The sequence below is a fragment of the Pollachius pollachius genome (genome assembly GCF_949987615.1).
Source record: "Pollachius pollachius genome assembly, chromosome: 2".
NCBI classification, from domain to species: Eukaryota; Metazoa; Chordata; class Actinopteri; order Gadiformes; family Gadidae; genus Pollachius; species Pollachius pollachius.
This window is the reverse complement of record NC_136935.1, coordinates 35,461,185-35,481,294: the sequence shown is the minus strand read 5'-3', so window position 1 is coordinate 35,481,294 and position 20,110 is coordinate 35,461,185. Positions and strand designations below refer to the sequence as shown.

Below are 20,110 nucleotides of genomic sequence, written 5' to 3'. Positions count from 1 at the left end.
AAGGTCCCGCTCTTCGGTAACCCCTAAACGGCAACACCGCTTTTCAATCCCGTCCCTACAAACTCGCCCGTCGGACTGCAGTTATCTTCGTTATCTAACAAAAGCACATTTGACGTTGCATTGTGGGAGACGTCCCTCTCATTCTTCCTCAAGCTCGTGCGCCGCTCTTGGAACCTGTTGTCGACATGGCAACCTGCCATCCAATCCCACATGGGATAACAGCATTCCACGTCTGTCTCGTGAGGCGTCCTCTGCTAACACACTAATACCAAGAGCGTGGAAGGGTTAAGATGGGACCACACTCTGTGTGATAACTGCAAGTAGAAGATGCCTGCGGCCGCAGGAAAGGCCTAATAAAATGCATCATTAAAAAATCATGTTTTTAAGAGCATCCGTATCAGAAAAAGCCATTGTTGTTCAAATAAAGACCAGCAGGCCGCGGGCGCTAACCTCCAACTGAGCCCTCCGTTTGGGCGTACGTGATGGTTCGGGACTTTTTCCGGGACTCCTGGATCTTTTTACCGAAGTTCATGGCCAGCGTGGACACGGCGAAGGACGAGAGGATGAGGATGGAGCTGCCCACGAAGCTAGAGGAGGCGCCTCGCTGGTTCACTCTCGGGGGCGGCCTTCTGGGGGCAGGGTCTCTGTCGGACTGCGCGCCGCTCACGGACTCTCTCGCCGTTGCCATGGTGACCGTGTGTTCCGGAGTCCCTGGATGTCTCGGTCCAGAGGTGTTCCGGTTATGAAGTTCACCCGCCGGGCTGGCGCGCTTGAGTATATAAACGGGGTTCTCGGCTGGATTGATGTTGTTCTTCTCTCCCACCTGAGCGTCGCTGCTAGATGTGTTCTGTCCGGCCGCGTTTCAGCTTTACCTTCCCTCTCCCCTGCTCCTTTATATAACCTCCGTCCAGGCTTAGGGTCAGATCCAGCCAAACGGCCCCATCTGCCACAGCGTCAGTATTGTGAGTCGGATGGCCAGGGCAGGGCTAAGACGGGATCTTCTCCAGTCAGAGTTCCCTGGTTAATTCTGTAACTGGATAACGTCTGCTTATCCTTGGCTGGAAAACAGTGTCTGAAGTTGACGTCATGATGTCAACATGGCAGCTGGTGGCTCGATTATCTTGTTGATTACACTTGAGTGATGTTTACATTTAACAAGGAAGCACTGCGTTATGATATAACTTTCTATTCAATGTTTGTCCCATTTGAATCTTTGTTTTTCTTGTTTACAAATATTCCAAATAAGTGACATCTGGTTCTGGCCCTCTTTCTCCTGTTGGCATGTTCTTGTTTCAAAATGAAAAGTGTTCAAATATTGTTAATGTATCTGTTATTCTTAGCAATGTCTCGGTTGGCCTTTTAATATGATACGCTTCTATAAGGTTTTTTGAATATATGAAATTATGAAGAAAAGAGTTGATTGCATATTTTAATCTCATTGTTTTTCAAAATGTCTCTCAACTGCTTTCAAACATGTGGGTGGGGATGTGTTGTGTAGGACTGTTTAACAGCGTCATCGTTTACACTTACCCGAATGATTTACGAATCGCGGGCTTATTAAAAGAATGATGAATCAAACAATCACACGACCGGCCGGGATTCGATCATGAATCCACGTGACATTGGTTTCAGCACCACGGGGAGCGCAGCGGCGCGGACAGCAGCACGCGCCTCCAGTAGTAGCTGTTCAACGGGCCCCTCCTTATTCGAGTGGTTAATGCCCAGCACATGCCACACTTTCTCTCTCGCCTTCGCGTTAATAGGATTCCGCGTTCCTACTCTGATCCTCCTCTGAAACAGAAAATTGGGAGCGAATCATTAATTAGGATTAGATGACGATCCAACTCGATAAGAGTGCTAGAGAATGCCGGGAAATGAATAGGATCGTGTCCCGAAACGACGTGTTCCATGACCCTGGAGCCCGGTAATGATCCCCTTGTCTCGGTCATCAGCCAGACAGAAGTCTGGCGTTCGGTCTGAAACACTCGACAGTAACACGACGGTTATCCCGTTTGCGATAACATATAAAAAACAATACCCGTTTTTATTTCCTGTGGTTTTCTGCATCGTCTGGTCGAGAGCATCAAATGCACATTTCAATGCCTCAGGCTTGGCTACAGTGTATAATATGAAAATGTAACGTATAAGTTTGTGCCGTGTGAAATCCTTGGTATTTCTAGTTGAGCCAATTAATCGGAAGCTTGTGATATGCGTTCTTATTATGTCTCCATGTGTGTATATATATACCTAGCCAGGTGCGACGATTAGCCTGTTGAAATTATCCCTCGAGATCCAACATTGTAATTACAACTTTCTGCCACACGGTGTCCACATTTCCCAACATTGAGCGTTGGGTAAATCTGGGTCGTTGACTGTTGCTTTTCATTAGCCTATTTAAAATAAGAAGTTTGTGATTACACGCGATATGCATGTACCCAAACATGCATGTATTCTGTGTATCCTAACATGAATGTACCCTGTGTACCCTAACATGCATGTACCCTGTGTACCCTAACATGCATGTATCCCAACATGTTGGCTCCCAACATGTTGGCTCCACACAGATAACCTAAAGACAATAAGGGGACCATGAAAGGAAAGCGATGTGTTTAAAGTTTAAACTATTCTGCAAGTCACTGAGTATACGAGTCAATACAACTTGGACAGCACAGACACTGATCTGGCACCAAAAGTACTACCAAAAGTACAATGTGGCTGATGGCAGCATAAACAGCGGAACGGACAACTCCAACAGTGGCTCGTATCCTAGTTTCTTCTCATGACTTTGTTGGCAGACAGCTCCCCGATGCATTGATGTAACCGTATAAATGTAATAAATTCAGGGCAGGACGCCACTGTGAAACACTGAATGCAGGAAGAAGCCGGCTGTCCCTATTTGCATTAAACTGAGGCAGAGGAAACAGAAAGCCATCCAGCATTTGAACACGCATCAACTCCCGTCCGGGGCAGATTGGTATTGGTGTGTGTGTGTGTGTGTGTGTGTGTGTGTGTGTGTGTGTGTGTGTGTGTGTGTGTATGTGTGTGTGTGTGTGTGCGTGCGTCCGTGTGGGTTTCTCATGGGGCTCCCCCCAGAGAGTGAGTTTTGCCTGGTGTTTTATTTAGAGGACTCTCTCTTTCTCTTCTCAGAGCAGGCTTTTAGCCCTGCTGTTGTCTGTGACCCACTTCCCCCACCACAGAGCTCCAGTAAGATGGAAGCTTTCGTGTGTGTTGGGTTGTGTGTGTGTGTGTGTGTGTGTGTGTGTCTGTGTGTGTGTGTGTGTGTGTGTGTGTGTGCACCTGTTTCCAGCAACTAGGCACACTGGCAGCGCAGAATACAAAGAGTAATATCAGTTGTTGGAAGTTGAAAAGAGAGAGAGAGAGAGAGAGAGAGAGAGAGAGAGAGAGAGAGAGAGAGAGAGAGAGGGAAATGAACAACTTGAATCTATCTAGTCTCAAGTGATATGTCAAAATATACACACTACTGGTCAATTTCCATTTCTTCCTCCCAGAATGGCAGTGAGCTGAGCGAAGTATGCGTGTGTGTGTGTGTGTGTGTGTGTGCGTGTGTGCGTGTCTGTATGTAAGATGAGCAGAGGTGTCCTGTAATGGTATGGAGGATTATGAAAACAATAGGATCACGCCACAGAGATGAAACCATAGTGGGTTTAACTTTAGAGATACACACACACACACACACACAGTCCCCCCCCCCCCACACACACACACACAGTCACAGTGTTAACCTATTAATCAAAAACAAAAGTAATCTAGTCCTTTCTTTGAAAAAAAAAAGAAGCAATTTGAGTCATGCCATAAATTATTGCATTGGTCGTAATACCTATTCTCCCCACACAAACACACACGCACACACCAGGGATCTTTCCGCATATGCACACACACAGACACACACACAAAGACACACACACACACACACACATACACACACACACACAGTGAGGTTGATGTATTCAGTCAGTAGCACCCCGGGGGGAGACATACAGGGTGGTGGCGTGGCTTAGATGAGACAAAGACTCGCCAGCTCGTTGGGAAATGAGAGAATGGCATTCCCCTGGCAGCAGGAGCAGCAGCAGTATTCATACAGTCGAGCCAGGGTTCAGGCCTGCCCGCCTGCCTGCCCGCCTGCTGGCCAGTGATAGCTGAGCCCTCTCATTTCCCCTTCAGGGCTGAATCCCTTTCTAAGGGGGTGACATCATTCCTGGTGCCTTACGCTGGGGGCAACAAGGTGTCCTAATGGGGAGGGAGGGTTATTAATATTCATGAGGTGGAATGAAACACAGCCACTCCAGGGGGAACACATTTAATGGGGTCTCATTCATGGTGTTTTCTTAGCAAATGTGGTTTTACTGTCACCAGCTGTACTGATCTCTTTTGGAAGATGATCAGGTCCCAACCACGGTTTGTGAGATAGCCAAACACACTCCCTACTCCCCTCACGCTGCCACCCAGACAAGTGCAGCCCAAGGTGTCAGTTGAGCATGTGCGGGCTTGTTGGTGTGCATATTTGTGTGTGTGTGTGTGTGTGTGTGTGTGTGTGTGTGTGTATGTGTGTAAGGTGCGTGTGTGTGAGTGCATGTGCTTGTTTTTGGGAGGACATACAAGTCGTTCTCTGAGTTGTTGCACCCCCTCCTAATTCCAACCAGTGCCCTAGTCCCAGAAGAACAAAAATATGTAAAATTCATGTTCCTCCATTAATTATTTACTATTAATTAGGCGGGTAACGCGTTTTAGAGTCTGGCACACTGACTGTGAATAGGCCTGCCTTATAAAACACCAGGCCTTTCACAGTCTGCTTACCAAAAACATATCAGGGTGCACACGCTGTTGGAGTGCACAGGGTACATGCATGTCAGGGTACCCAGGGAACATGTATGTCAGGGTACCCAGGGTCCATGTATCTCAGGGGACACACGACATGGCACATGCATGCTAGGGTACACAGAGTACATGCGTGTTAGCGTATACAGGGTACATGCATGTCAAGGTACACACTACGGGTCACATGCATGTTAGGGTACACAGGGTACATCCCTGTTCGGGTACACAGGGTACATGTATGATGTTGTATACGGGGTACATGCATGTCAGGGTACCCAGGGTACATGTATGTTAGGATACACAGGGTACATGTATGTTGGAGTACACAGGGTACATGTATGTTAGGGTACACAGGGTACATGTATGTTAGGGTACACAGATTACATCCCTGTTCGGGTACACAGGGTACATGTATGATGTTGTATACAGGGTACATGCATGTCAGGGTACCCAGGGTACATGTATGTTAGGGTACACAGGGTACATGTGTTTTAGGGTACACAGGGTACATGTGTTTTAGGGTACACAGGGTACATGTGTGTTTGGGTACACAGGGTACATGTGTTTAGGGTACACAGGGTACATGCATGTAAGGGTACACAGGGTACATGTGTTTTAGAGTACACAGGGTACATGTGTTTTAGGGTACACAGGGTACATGCATGTAAGGGTACACAGGGTACATGTATGTTAGGGTACACAGGGTACATGTGTGTTTGGGAACACAGGGTACATGCATGTGAGGGTACACACTGCAGGGTACGTGCATGTTAGGCGGGGTACATGCATGTTAGCACAGTGAAGAAGAGCACCATACAGAAATGCTTCTGTTGGTACGTTTTGTTTCAATTCATCACCATTGATTGACATGCTTTTTGTTGAAAAGGGGGAGATCTCTTTGAATATACAGATGAGTGGGAAAGAAAGCTGTGGGAGAGTGTGAATGTTTGAGTGACAGATAGCGACGCTGAGGGGGAGGACTGCGGGGATTGAACTGCCAGCCAATCAGGACCAGCAACTGCGATAATCGGCCTTCCACTAGAGATGGTGAGCTTTGATTAGGTTTAACTCATAATGGAATATGAAGGATTTCAAGCTCAGGAAAGAGAGGTTGCTGATTCTGTTCAATTGGCACACTCTAACATTTACTGCTCCTGGAAATAATTCGATTGGATTAACATTAATCTTAATTATGTGTAAAGCTATTCATCGTCATGTTCAGATCAGTTTTTGCATCTGCTCTATCTTAAAGGCAACAATAGCCCAAATTAACTTCATATTTCCAAAGTGCATGTTCATGGGCCATGCATATTTTTGATACCCTAAAGTTGCCCAGCTCGGTAACCCTAACCCTAACCTCTTCTTTTAATAAAAAAATCCCCGCTTGCCCGACCAAGTGACTTTACCCCCGGCTCCATTCTACTCCCGCATAATCTCTCTCACATGGCCCACCGTGTCGATGGCGCCTCCCGTTTTGTTGTCATAACAGTTCCTGCGTTTTAACCAGGGGTGTTAAGTTAACACTGTCAGATACATCCGCCCTCCCCGTCCCCCTTCTGTCCGCCAGAAGGAAGAAACACAACCTTTAGATCAGGGATCACGTTGAATGAAAACGAAAGGGTCAAACGTTTTAAAAACGTTTTCGTTGCATAGAGCCAAAGGAAAGAGGGTTTAGTTGCAAAGAAGCTTAATCTGTCACCAGCCTTGATCATTGATTTCCTCGAAATTCAAATTTATGGAAATTTGTTTTTCCATGTGAGTTCAGGCATTAACTTGAAACTTTAGCAGGGGGCGGGTGTGAAGGGCTGCTTGGCAAGGTGTGAATATTGAATCACGTGTCAACCTAAACCTTCACAGGTTTTTTAGTTTCCTCTTAACGATCGAATTGCTTTCAACCACAAATGTAAACATCACCCGTCCTCATGCAAACGGAAATCAAAGTTGAGGTGAAGTGGGAGAGGCTGATAGGCTCGGTTTGTGTGAGGAGGTGTTCAGTAGGAAGTGGGTGGTAGAGATAGGATGAGGGGAAGTAGTGGAGGAGCCTATGTAACGTCCTTACACAGCAGAGACCCAGCCTACACAACACTACACCTTACCCCGATCTACGATCACATGGAGATCATACGCTGTACGCTCACACTTCTTCGATACGAACAGGAGAACACTATCCCTGACGACGCCGAGCCGTGTGTGACAACGTGTGTTTAGTAAGTGGTTCTACGTGGCTGTGATCATATGGACGTCCAGAGAAGCGCCCCTTCTCCCGCCATCAGCACATAACAACACCGCCCGGATTCCCATCGATCGCTCTTATTTTCCACGCACGGATCATCTCTAAGAATCGCCCACACTTCATGGTTGTGGTGATTATTATTAGTTGTAAGTGTCTGGGGTGATTGTCAGTACAGTGTAAGCCTGTACTATTTACACCGTGGGAACAGACTGTCCGCGCTGTCCATTCCTTTGTAGCCCGAGGATAACGGTGTAAAACACCAGGCTGTGTGGTGTATACACTTGGACCTCTTCGACCAACGCAGTGGATGGTGTTGTAGTAGTAGTAGTACGATGGACTCGGTTGGATAAACGGACCTACCTTGAAGCGACACGTTGTTTTTTTTTGTGCTGACATTTATTCGGGCTGTTAGTCGGCAACACTGCGATGAATCAAAGCGAACACGTCGTACCGGAGTGGAGGAGAAGAGGCTGTCAATAAACATAGCCGCTGGATTTACAGATGAAGACCGGGGTTGTTTTTTGCGATCACACTCACAACGTGTGTAGGCCTGCAGAGCGCACCGTGCGCACGGATATCCACCCCTGGCTCGCGCTTATTCAGCAGCTCAGGGTAGTGGTAGTAGTGGTAGTAGAGGTAGTAGATTGTTGCCTGCTGTAGTGTGGTTTCCTCACAACTGTACTCTTAACTGTATAGTGGCCCCAGAGTCACGGAGTATCGTGCACTAACCATTTTGAAAACAATAAGATAACTAGGCTAGTTCTTAACCCACTAGTTCCTCTTCTGGTCATCCGGCCCCAAAGTTCCCCGGCCTGCGTGACTGCATTGGTGGCAAGACCCGACCTACATGAGTCCTGGGTTTCCGCCATGGACGACTCCGGGATCATTCGAAGACGGAGGCTACAGGTGGGGTGACAACATAATGATGCATGAACTCAATTAGACTATATGCTGTAAATCCACCGATTTAGCATTGCCAAAATGGACGTGATCTCTCTGCAGTTGTGGTGTGGCCTGTTTCACATGAAAAGAGGCAAACTGAATTTGAAAATGTTAGTTGGGAACTAATTTGAAAGGTCAAGAAAGATGAGAATGCCCTACATAGATTAAACTAAAAGCAACTTGTATACATGTATTTAGTAAAGGTTGTCTATTCCTTTCTACAGAGGTAAAAAGTTGGGAAACACAATTTGTCTCATAAATATCTTGAAGATTCTACATGATTACTTTGTGCCTGGACAAAGATTGATTTTCCAAGGTAGCACCTACCCTTGAACATCTACCCGCAAAGATTTCACTTGTGAGTGAAAAGAGATGCTTGATGCTTTGGAGCAAAGTGCACCAGTGAATGTTTGTCGATGTGTTGGCAGGGACAGGTGGTCATGGATGCATTTGCAACCCGCTGATGCTGATGTGTAAACGTACATCCAGCAGCCCTGCCTAGAAATGAACACAGCACTCTACATATCAATCGTGGAGGGTCGATAAGCATATCAGAGCTAGGGGATTATGAGGATGTGGCCCATTAGCAGGTCTTATATTGGCATAGCTTCCCTGGCCTTGGCCCTTGTAAGAGAGTCGGACCACTAACAGCCCCACCAGTGACTAGGGTGGGGGCAGCAGCTGGCTACTTAATGGTAGACCCAAGTGGCTGTTAGAATATGCTCATTTCCCTTCACCACTCTGTCCCACTTTCATCATCCAGAACATTGAAGACAGAGGAGAGGGATGGAGATATTAATTATAAAACACTTGCATTAACCTTTGTATATTTAACAATTGCCACTAGCAAGCTAACCATAAATAGCAGTCTTTAAGTAGCTAACCATAACTACCACACAATACTAGCTTTGAATGACTAGCGAGTCATTCACTAGCTAACCATAACTAGCAAGTCGCTATAACCTAACCATAACTTGCAATTCATGACAAGCTATCCATAACTAGCAAGCTGTTAGTTGATCATAACTAGCAAGCCACTATTACCTAACCATAACTAGCAAGCCATTACTTCCTGACTATAACTAGCAATCGATTATGACTATTAAGCTGACAGCAGTCTACTATAACTAGCAAGTTGTTATGAGCTAACCATGATTAGCAAACTGTTACTAGCTAACCATAACTAATAATGTTACAAGCTAATCATAAATAGCAAGCCATAACGAGCCTACCATAACTAGCAAGTTGTTATAAGCTACAAATAACTAGCAAGCCGTTACTAGCTAACAGAGCTAAACATAAAAAGAAAGGCTATACCAGCTAACCATGAAAAACAAGCTATTATTTTCGATCCATAACCAGAAAGCCTACCACTAGCAAGCCAAAGCCATAACTTTGAAGCTTTAACGAGCACACCGCTGTCACAGTGGTTGGGTGTCTTGTGAGGCTTTCATGTAAGCCGTAAGAAAAGTCCTTGGGTACCACACATGATTGACTGACATGATGTTCATTGAACGGCTCCCCTCAGTGCTTAGTCATCTAGTTCCTCTGGGCAGGTGGTGTTGTCACTGTCTGCCTGTCATTTACCATGGCTCGTACAACCAGGCAAGGGAGCAGGGAGCAGGGAGCCGTCCCAGTGTACTGGTTTGGTGGCCACCAGTGGTAATGCAGTAAAACGTATTATCAGACCTATATGTAAGGGTATCCATTTACAGCAGAAATGAAATAAACAAAAAGCTTCAGGAAGGAAGTATAGGATAGGATCAATTGAGAACCATTTCTTATATTGGTCTAATGCTACTATTAGTATTACAATTTGTTTGTTTCAGCAACATCCCAGGAGACAACAAACTACTTTTAAAAATCAAATGACAATATATGAAATCTGAGCATTGACCTATTATTTGCTCAACCTTATCCAGATAACCCTGACTGGCGGGACTTATATCAATTGAAGCTAAAATATAGGGTGTTAAGTAAATACAAATATGGCAATTTTTGCCTTCTGTATCCAGTTGGTGTAATACATTTAATTTGATAACTGAATAGCTGAAAACTTTAAAATTGCTCATTGACTGACCAATTATGAATATTTAATCATGGTCAATCATTGTCATCAGTTTGCATTTGAATAATCTCTTTTTCTCCAAATGGTTAGTTAATCAGTCTTAGTTTACTTATTGACGTACCTTTCCTCTCCCTGACAGGTAGCTGTGTAGAGATCCATATCAATCAACAAATGTGCTTAGATAGTACACCTATGATTCTCTCCACACACACAGACCCTCTCCTCTCTCCCCCTCTTTCTCTTTCTCCCTTTCTGTCTTCTCTGTCTCTTTGTCCCTTTCGGTCTTCTCTCTCGCTCTCTTTCACTCTCTCTCTCTCTCTCTCTCACTCTCTCTCTCGCTCTCTCTCTCTCTCTGTAATTTGGTCCAATATTTAGTACTGGGCGCAGGGCCCATCTTGAATGCTCTAAGCAGCAGAGATAAGAGTGTGGAGTCTCTAGAAGAGGCAGCTCACTTAGCCAAGTCATGCCACTCACTGCCATACCAGCTGCCTCTGCTCGCTCATAATAGTCCACTGATGATAATTATACTTCCAGAAATCCAAGCAATGTATTTAATCCAAGTAAGCTAAAGGTATGTCGTATAGTGTCTATGAACCGAAGGGGAATGTGAGTGCAGCTTGTTGCAGCTGAGTGACGGTCGTACCTGAGGAGGCTCCAAGAATGGAGATTGCCACGGAAACAGGTTAGAAAATGAAATCCCTGGCTGGGATTTTATGTCCAGATCAAAGTGTTACATTCCTTTGATCCCTTGTTTGTTCTGATTCAACTTCAGACATGAACTCAAAGGTGAACGGGTGAAGCCGATTCATGTCTTGGCTCTCTAGACATAAATGAATACTCTCAGTATCAGCTGCTGCAGAGCCATGATTCCAGGTCCCTGGTTAAACAGCTGGTCAACCATTAAGCTCAAAGGACAAGGCTGGCAGAAAGCTATTGGTATTTCGGTGGGGATGTTGCCAATTGGAAAACCGTCACATTATGTGGACCTGGTGCTGTGACGTTGTTTTTCAGCACATGGCTTGTCTGTGGTTTTGCAACATGCAGAATATTTGTTTTCCCAATCCTTCATTAATCCTGGGTAGGAATGACTAAACAAAAGTATACAAAATGGCAAATCAGAAAAAAAGTTGTAATAATGTACAAATCACACATGGTATATGAAGAAGAATCATAAACAAAATAAAATAAAATACCATTATTAATACAGCTTCATTAATAATGCGTTTAGCTTTTCATTGTTTTTCTTTCTGTCTTTATTTATATAGGGTCCTCTCAGTTTGCCCAGCTATCATGTTCTAGTGGTTGTCATGGTCACAGGGCACATGACTACAAGGGACAACTCATAGCGACATTGTAGAGTGACTAGCTCATCCATGGCAATCCCACGGACAGAACACAAGACAGGGCCAGCCAGAGAACAGGTGTTTCAGCCTCTATCCATTAGCCTACCCTAACGGCTATATCTACACACACACACACACACACACACACACACACACACACACACACACACACACACACACACACACACACACACACACACACACGCACACACACACACACGTGGGTATGTACACTTACACAAATACGTTGACCCACACGCGCACACGCATGCCATGAGGGCTCTCTACAGGGTCCTTCTGGCTGAGGTCACTTCCTTGCAGTGATGTAACTCATTAGCTGCTCCACTGGTGGATGATGTCATCCCATTGAGAAAAGCGGTCCACCCTTAAGCCCGGCTGCTGCACTCTGTTGCTCCTGTTTTACGACTTCCTTTGAACACGTTTCCACGGACACCGGTGAGGACACGTGCCCTGCACCGATCGTGTGTGCGCGGACAAATGCTACGGCTCATAAGCTTGTATAAAAAGGAACTTTACAAAATGTATGTTAAGGCTAGGCGTTGTTTATTTTAAATGCCAATGGTCCCAATACCTGCTGCAGAGATTTACATTTTTATATTAAAAAAAAGGGCATGTCCTCACAGAGGAAGGATATAAATGAAAACATGTGAGTGAATACTCAAATAAATATTTATTTACCAGCAAAAAGAGGCGACTCAGAATACCACACCCTCATTTAGACCTCAGTCTATCTCCAATTGAGGACACAGTGAGCTTACAAATCACAGAAAGCGGCAATAAAAAAATGACATACTGACTCATTTCTAAGGAATTGTGTTGAGTCTGTAGCTGGAGGCTTGCGTGGAGACGAGAGCTCTGAACGCCAGTCTTTGGTATGTGAGGGGTGTGTTGTTTACATCTCCAGGGACATTGAAGGAGGAAACACGACGCTAGAGAAAGAGATTAAAGAAACAGCCAGACAGAGAGAGTGAGAAATTTATGACTGCTGTGTGCCCACCGGAGGGAAGGAAATCCCTCTCTGGAAAATAAAACCCAATTTCATTCTGTGTTGACCGTACTATCCTGGCACCTTTTGTGTTTGTTGTCTGACTTTTCATCCCAGCGTGGCTGTTAACTCCTGGATGGATGCCAGAAAGTGCACCCAGACTGTAACAGCCCCCCCTCAGCCCCCTTCACATACACCAGAACCGCCTTGATCAGAATAAAAACAAATGTCGGCCCATCTGTGAGATGATATAACTTGATAAGAGAGCGCAGACTTTAGCCACGAACAGTAACCCGATCTAACCCGGGATCGGTGTAAAGTGGAACCAAATTGCCAATGGATGGGCAACAAGGAGGGTAATTGTGGTTGAGATCCGACCCGAGGGATTCTAATCGAATCACCGCCCTCGCCGCTCAGTCTCCATGCCATGTACACGGCGGCAGCCATTTTTAAAAAACGGCTTTTGTTTTAACGTTTGCCATGTCCGTCCCATGGCCCCATTGAGCTTTCTCTCGCTCTGAGGACTTTCTGCATTTTGAAATTAACTTAACACGTTAAGATGCCTCGATGTGGTTATTCTTTGCCAGCAAGAGAGTGTGTTATGCTGGATCAATGCTTGTGTCCTTTCGGTCACTTTAGCGGTTATCATTAATCTTAGGGATGTCAGTCAAAAGACAAAACATAAAAAAGCTGAAACATTGTGAGTAATACCAAATGACCTGGAACTTTCTGAAGCGACTGATAATATCTAGTCAGTATCTTCCTTGTCCTCTATTTGTAATATGTTACCCAAGTATCCAATGTTGCAATCACTTATGTTATATCTAATGTAGCATGCACATATTTTGGCTCTAAAGGTATACAAGTCATGTTTATTATCTGTTCAATGTAGCAGACCGTTTTAGATTGAATAGCGTCGACATATGTTTGTAGGTTAATTGTATCGTCGTTCTTGTGGCACTGTGTAATTGAGCAGGTTCTCTGGTGCCGTCGTCATTGAGCAAAAATAACATGATAATCAGGAGCAGTAAACACCTACAAATATACTGGCAAGAGGCTGAATTACATAAGTCACACTAACACCACATCATTGAACACTCTCCGCAGGGTGGTTATGTTGAAGTATTAAACCTTCCTCTGTTAAGTAAAGAAACCAGAATGTTTTCCAATGGTTTTCATTGCATCAAATCAGTTTATTCATTCCTTCGTATTTTCTGCTTTCTTTTGAATTTACAGAAGGACCTTCCACTGCCTCGGAAAAGTACCAGGTGGGTCCACTCTTGTCACATATGCAAATAGTTTGATTGTACTGCTGCGTTAAAATCATGATTTCATGGCGAGAAAACCTGAGATGTTCCAGACCACAGTGTTTCTAGCTGTGTTTGGTTTGCAGTGTTCTGAGCCATGTTGTTGTGTGAGCTGTGCCTGGCCTCTGTAGACACAATCTGTTGCACCAGTGAGCCACGGCCTTAAGGAGAGAGAGAGAGAGAGAGAGAGAGAGAGAGAGGGGGAGAGAAAGAGAGTGGTGTGTGTGTGTTTGTGTGTGAGAGATAGATAGAGAGAGCAAGAGAGAGAGAGAGGGGGGGGAGAGAGAGAGTGGTGTGTGTGTGTGTTTGTGTGTGAGAGATAGATAGAGAGAGCAAAAGAGAGAGAGAGAGAGAGACAGGGCCGTAGAGAGAGATCTAGGAGACAGAGGGGTAAGAGACAGATGTATAGAACAAGGAAATGGACTGGAAGGGAAGGAGAGAAGGAAATAAGAGGAGAAGAGACGGAGAGCGGGAGGATAAGATGAGTAAGGGTAAGGGAAGGAGGGATAGAGTAGTGTGGGAGAAGCATACTGAGAGAGAGGGAGAGAGACACAAAGTGGTAGAGAGAAGTGTGACACTGCAAGAGAGACAGAACGAGTGAAAGAGACTGATAGGCCGTGCTTCAGGAAGGGAGTAAAGTGCCACATGTACTGCTTAGATGTGACTGATTAACAATGGCAGTACTAAGTATGTGTGCGTGCATGCATGACAGTGACTTTTATTTCTCCAATTCAGAACAACAGCGTCATTGAAACGTCTCTGATCCTTGCTTGTGGTTAACCTTTATCTTTATTAAAGAGGCAGATGATGAAGAGATTTTTATATTATTATATTTATATTATATTACAATATTTATTTACATTTTCAGACAACAGCACCACTGTTTTGAATGATCAATTTGCACACATAGCTGTGTGTGATATTTTATAGTATGACAAACGCAGTATGTAAATACCATGTCAACTGAATTTGCACTCAAACCAACCTCAAACTGCTCACCATCTGGATAGGTGATTGACCGCTTATTTTTTACTGTGTAACGTCTACGTGGGTCTGTGTGACAGGATCTGTGTTTTGGTTTGTGTGCGTGTGTGTCGCTGTCCATGGTGCTGAAAACCTAGGCAGGTGTAATCAGGTCGGGGTCAAAGTGCACCGCACACTCAGATCTACATTAGAATCTATCGATTAACATCTAAGCCCAAACCCTCAAACTGACAAGAAATAAACCACACATGACCCCAGTAGGAAAATACCAGAAAGCGTGAGAGGGAACACACAGGAAGATGGAGCTGTTGTTCAATTTAAACACACAATTGGTCCATTGAAATGTGCGATCGAGAAGTAAAAGACCAACAAAGCCTTGAAGGTGAGTCATCAGCTTGTAATGTAAGGCGCTTCCCCCCTTGGATGTGTGGCTCTGTTTAACTCTCTAGCGCCCCCTCTCTGTCGCATGGCCAAACATCTTCTCATAGCTGATGTTGAGGTCCTTATGAAATACAACCGTATAATTTACAGCACAAATAAAAAGGGAATTCATTTCCTCACAAAAGCATTGGAATGGATGCACAAGGCTGGACAAGCAAAAATGCGAACCATGACCTTTTACAAAGTCATGTTCAGGTTTTTTAATCAAGCATTTTCTTTTGCCCTCAACTTGTGATTTATTTTGCACAAAAAGAAAGCGTTGATCAAAAAAACTACACAATTGAGATTACTGAGTTGGATCAATTGTCAGGGGAATAACTGTTGACACGTGCAAGATTACAGAAGCCAAGAGGCAAATTCATGTTTGCTAGCTGGCTTCTGTATTGCATGAACAGACGGGAAATAAATCAAGCTGTTTTTTCTTTCATCAGACAAACAGGTATTCCAGCCCACACGGTCACGATAGTGGTGGTTTTGAATTGCGTGTGTTCTTTGTACTTGTATATGTGTGTGTGTGCGTGCGTGTGTTCCTATAAGCCCTAATGCATTGTTCTCGGTTGTCATTGCCCATGGCCTTTGACATGTGCCTAATGGTAGCAGATGTCACTGCAGGACACGTGTGTGTGTGTGTGTGTGTGTGTGTGTGTGTGTGTGTGTGTGTGTGTGCATGGGAGGGGTCACGGCAACAGAGGAAGACCCCTTTCAGAGGCCAGATCATGACATCATTACAGTAGCATGTCCGGATCGCTCCTCGACGCATGGGAGAGGAAAGAGTACCACAAATACATTTGAAAGTTGAATTAATGAGGCAAGGTGTTGCGTCCGTATACCTGGCAGACCAGCATGCAAATGATATGACCACACACACCCTCCCTCCCTCCCTCCCTCCCACCCTCCCCTCCACTCCATCTCCCTCCCTCCCTCCCCCCCAGGTCTCCCATGTATATTTTATCCGGTCGGACCGCCACATTAGTGAGGTCATCCATTATTGAGCTCCCCCCCCCCCCCCCCCTCCCCCCAGCGCTGTGCGGCTACCATCACAGCGGCTCAGCTTCAATGTCCCCTGCTGCTCACACACACACACACACGCACACACACACACACACACACACACACACACACACACACACACACACACACACACACACACACACACACACACAGGGGGGGGAGTGCTGCCCAAACACACACACACACACAAACACAGAGGGAGCTGCCCAAAGACACACACACATTGGGGGAGCTGCCAAAACACACACACGCACACACACACGCACACACACACGCACACACACACACACACACACACACACACACACACACACACACACAAGAAGGGAGCTGCCCAAAAACACATGCAACCACACACAGACATGTTCACACATAGGCACACACACGTATGCACCCGCACACAGGCGCACACAGGCACACACAGGCACACACAGGCACACACAGGCGCACACAGGCGCACACAGGCACACACACAACCACAAAAACAGAGACCCAAACGCACACTCGCACGAGACATCAGTACATGTTAATGCACTCCTCTCAGAATGTTTAGCGTTTTCACTCACAAGCGGTCACACACACACACACACACACACACTCTCTCCCTCTCTCTCCCTCCCTCGCTCTCTTCTTGTAAGAATGCATTAAACAGCTTGTGTGATATCTAGGGCAACAATGCAAGATCTCATGAAACATGGCATAGATGGTAGAGAGATAGAGAGAGAGAGAGGGAGAGAGAGAGAGAGAAAGAGAGAGGGGAAGAGAGAGGGAGAGAGAGAGAGGGAGAGAAATAGAGGGGGGTGAGAGAGAGGGGGAGATGGTGTTTCTTTTTATAACAGCAAATTAATTTCCTCAAAATAGTTGCACTGCATTAGTTCCTGTTAGACACTACTAGCCTCTCTCTCTCTCTCTCTCATGTCTCTCATATGTTTGCTTGCCTCAACATCCTGCCCTCTGGTTACTCAGCTGTCTGTTTGCAATAATTCTCATTAAAACCCCGACACACACACACTAAAACACATACACACACACCAACAGACCAACTATCACCTCTGTCTCTTTGTCAACTCATTTTCTCTGTCTTTATCTGTCTCCCCTCTCTCTCTTCTCCCTCATTCTCCCTCTCTCCCCATCCCTCAGTCTCGACCACCTCGTCCCCTCTCTCTCACTTCCCCTCGCTCCTCATTCACATTTGCATTAGTCCACAGTTCACCGCCTCCTCATCCCCTCGCCTCAGATTAGCTTTCCCTCCCTCCCTCCCTCCCTCTCCATCCCTCTGTTTGTCCCCCCACTTTATTTCCCCCCTGTTTCTCTCGCTCGCTCTCTCTCTCTCTCTCTCTCTCTCTCTCTCTCTCTCTCATTCTCTCTCTCTCGTTCTCTCTCTCTTTCTCTTTCTCTTTCTCTATTTTTCACTCTTGCTTCCTACTTTTTTTCAATTCTCATTTTCACTCCTCATTCTCACCTCCCGCACACTCTCTCTTTCTCTCCCTCTCTTTCTCTCCCTACATCTCTACCACTCTCTCTCTTTCTCCCTACCCCCCCCTCTCTCTCTCTCTCTCTCTCTTTCTCTCTCTCTCTTTGCCCCTCCTCCTGCTCTGTCGCTCAGCACTTCCTGCCTTGGCACGGTACCCTTGAGAGCCAGCCTGCTCTCTACTCTCCTCTCTCTCTTTGCGAGAGGAACGCCGGGCAGTCTGTTCCCTCTCGCCTCTCCTCACCTTCTCTTCTCCTCTTACTCTCTCTCTCTCTCTCTCTTGTGCTCTGTCTATCTCCTCTCAATTTACCATATCTGCGGTGCAGCTGACATTTCCTAATCTTTATAATCATTGCCCTTTTCTGTCTCTGTCTCTGTCCCTGTCTCTGTCTCTCCCTCTCTCTCTCCCCCCCTTCTCTCTCTCTCTTCCTTTCTCTTTCTCTGCCTCTTTCCCTTTCTTTCTCTTTCTCTCTCTCTCTCCTGCTCATATTGGAGCTCGAACGCCCGGGTCATCAGGGATCTTGGAGATGTAGGAGACCATGGATGTGTACATTAAAAGCCTAGCCGCGGGGAGCTGTCATGCTGTTGTGGAGCGCATCTGCCTTTTGACTGCCTGCTTGTCTGCTTAAGTGTGTGTGTGTGTTTGTGTGTGTGTGTCTGAGTGTGGGCTCAGCTGCTCCCACGTGCAACTCCCACTAACAGAGTGGGCTGCCGGCGACATGTTTCGACGCACCAAGAGGTAAATGAAAGGCTGTGTTTTATTCTCTTGTCAAGCTTCCTTTTATTAAATGATAATTGTCTTTTTTCGTTTAGCCAGAGAGGATGCTGTTGTAGATATGCTGTCTGTGACCCATCTCTAGGTATTTGTACTGGTGTGTGTGTGTGTTTGTGTGTGTGTTTGTACTCTTTACTGTTTATTGAATAGAGTGTGAGTTGGACCTAAAGGGCATTGTGTCCTGCTGGGAAGTTATAGATTCCGACACGCACACACACACACACACAGACACACACACACAGACACACACACACACATGTGAATATATATATCCGGGTGGATATATATATATATCCACCCGGACGCATGCACACTGTTGGCTGTGTTGTCAGTTCTAGCGTTATGAGGTGAGGCCATTATCTCTGGTGTCAAGGGGGCTCTTGTAGTGGGAAGCCAATATTGGGGCCATGCTGCCCTCTGTTACTACGAGAGCCTTCTGCTCCTCCTCTCTCCTCCTCCTCCTCTCTCCTCCTCTCTGTACTCTCCTCCTCCAGGCTGGCGCGCTCTCTATCACTGCCTCCCTGTCTGCCTCCTCTCATTAGCCTTCACTCCTGTCTGCTGCCCCGTCTTGTCCTCTATTTCCTCTCATCCTTTCTTTATTTCATGACCACTGCTATTTCTGTCCTCCCCAACTTGCTCGTCTTGATTTATCTGTCTTCATGTCTCTGTACTCTAGATCCCTCCGTCTGCATTTCCTCTTTTTTGCTTTTCTCTAACCTGTCCTCCTCCTCCCCTTCTACTATTTCTCCCTATTTATCTGTCTTTATCTGTCTTCCCCCCCCCCTCTCTCTCTTTCTTTCTCTGTCTGTCTGTCTGTCTGTCTGTCTGTCTGTCTGTCTGTCTGTCTGTCTGTCTGTCTGTCTGTCGTCCTTTCTATCTTCTCACTCTTAATCTCTTTTCCTCTCCCTCTCTCTCTCTCTCTCTCTCTCTCTCTCTCTCTCTCTCTCCCTCTAAATCTCCCTGTCTCTCTGTCTTTCTCTCTCTCTGTCTCCCGCTGTCCCTTCCTCTCTTGTCCCCAGCATCTAGCATCCATCCCCCGCCTCTGTCCATTCTTCCTCTCCTCTTTCCTCTCCCTCCATAATATTACTCCCCCCATCCCCACCACCTCCAGCCCCCAGCCCCCCAGGTCCCCAGCCCCCCGTGGTCGCCCATCCCAGGCTGGCCTGATCTCCTGGGGTATGGATTAGTCTGACTGTCCCTGCAGGACTGCTGGTTGGCAGCGGGATGCTTCTGAACTCAGAAGAACCGAGTCATTCAGACAACATACTCCATGTCTACAACATGGTGTTTTTGTGTGTGTGTGTGTGTGTGTGTGTGTGTGTGTGTGTGTGTGTGTGTGTGACAGCATAAGTCAGTATAGAGCTCTCTGTTTTGGAAGTGGGCTTTACCTTTGACTTTAGTTTGGTGGAAGCCTACCTTGGTACGGTCATAAAGTATGGTGCCCTCGTCAGTGCAGCGCTGCACCAGGGGTGAAAGTGTTATAACTGCTTGTGTTTATATCTGGCTGTCACTGTCATATTCACATAATGGGGAACTGAAAAGGACAGCTAAAGTCCTAGCAGGATGCGCTTCTGTGGTTGCAATCATTAGCATTTGCTATATCTGGAGGAGGTGCTGATTTCGATACCCCTAAACATGCCCGAGAGAAGGGAGGGCTATTCTTTAGTGATTTTATACTGCCTTAAAAATCGAA

General features: G+C 46.0%; 1 protein-coding gene across 1 annotated transcript in view; it reads left to right on the top strand.

The window, feature by feature from the left end:
- Positions 1-7,668: 7,668 nt before the first annotated feature.
- The window catches only part of LOC307071072 (microtubule-associated serine/threonine-protein kinase 1-like), a 62,831-nt gene continuing 50,389 nt past the window's right edge, over positions 7,669-20,110 (top strand). Inside the window, 2 exon segments of the mRNA XM_079729941.1 lie at positions 7,669-7,975; positions 13,665-13,696. Of these exon segments, the coding sequence (XP_079586067.1) occupies positions 7,937-7,975; positions 13,665-13,696 (71 nt within the window). The 5' untranslated portion in view covers positions 7,669-7,936.